Source organism: Corvus brachyrhynchos, unplaced genomic scaffold, assembly GCF_000691975.1.
Source record: "Corvus brachyrhynchos isolate BGI_N302 unplaced genomic scaffold, ASM69197v1 scaffold624, whole genome shotgun sequence".
NCBI lineage: Eukaryota > Metazoa > Chordata > Aves > Passeriformes > Corvidae > Corvus > Corvus brachyrhynchos.
This window is the reverse complement of record NW_008237889.1, coordinates 169,273-170,173: the sequence shown is the minus strand read 5'-3', so window position 1 is coordinate 170,173 and position 901 is coordinate 169,273. Positions and strand designations below refer to the sequence as shown.

Here is a 901-nt window from a genome sequence, read left to right as displayed (position 1 = left end):
CCCCCCGCGCCGGCGGCCGCCGGCCTCCGAGGGCTCCGGCAGCCGGCGGGATGGAGGATGCGCAGCTGCGGGACGGGCAGCGCTCCGAGCTCGACGTCTCGGATCTGGGATCGCGCAACTACGGCGCCCGCACGGACTTCTACTGCCTGGTGACAGATGACATCTGAGCAGGGCCACAGCTGTCCCCCATCCCTGTGGGGACACACGGACCAGGACACGGCCGAGGAGCCCGGGACTTAGGATGGGACCAGAGCCACGGCCATGCTGGGAAAGCAGGAGCTGGCTCCTAAGTGGAAAACTGGAAAACCATCACCAGGAACACCCTGCCCGTAGTGCCTCAGTGCCACCCCAGGGTGCTGGGCCCTGTCCCTTGCCCATGTGGGCAGCAGGGACATTCCTTGCGTGATGGACAAGTGCTGGGATGGGTGATGCTCTCCGAGGAACAACGTGCCCCAGCCCCAGGGAGTGTCCGACGGGAGCGGCGGCAGGACCTTTGTCCCATGGAAACCGCCGTGAAAATAAAAGGCTGCTGCAGCCACTGGGTCTGTCCATGGTGGGGACACGGGTGACACTGGCAGGGTGACACAGGGGGGGTCTCCCCACCGCAGGCAGTGCTGTGCTCTGTCCTTCCCACGTCACTGTCCCTGTCCCACTAACTCGGAGCCACGCCGGGCACGGAGTGGCACCGTGGGGTGAGCTCACCCTGTGCTGGTGTCCCCATGGCACTGGGTGTCCCCGGGGCGCTGTCCCCCCTCCCAGGTGCCATCCAAACACAGGTGCAGATGGGCAGCACTCAAGGCCTTTATTTCAGGGGTACACAGGGCTGGGGGTTGTACACAGAGAGCTGCAGAGCCAAACACCCCCTGCCCCCGAGCTGGGACTGCACCGGTGCCGCTCACCG

The 901-nt window shown here is 66.0% G+C and overlaps 1 protein-coding gene across 1 annotated transcript in view; it reads left to right on the top strand.

Annotated features, from left to right (window-relative positions):
- Window positions 1-538, top strand: part of SIGIRR (single Ig and TIR domain containing) — a 6,121-nt gene extending 5,583 nt beyond the window's left edge. Inside the window, 1 exon segment of the mRNA XM_017732782.1 lies at window positions 10-538. Coding sequence (XP_017588271.1) covers window positions 10-167 — 158 coding nt within the window. The 3' untranslated portion in view covers window positions 168-538.
- Window positions 539-901: the final 363 nt, after the last annotated feature.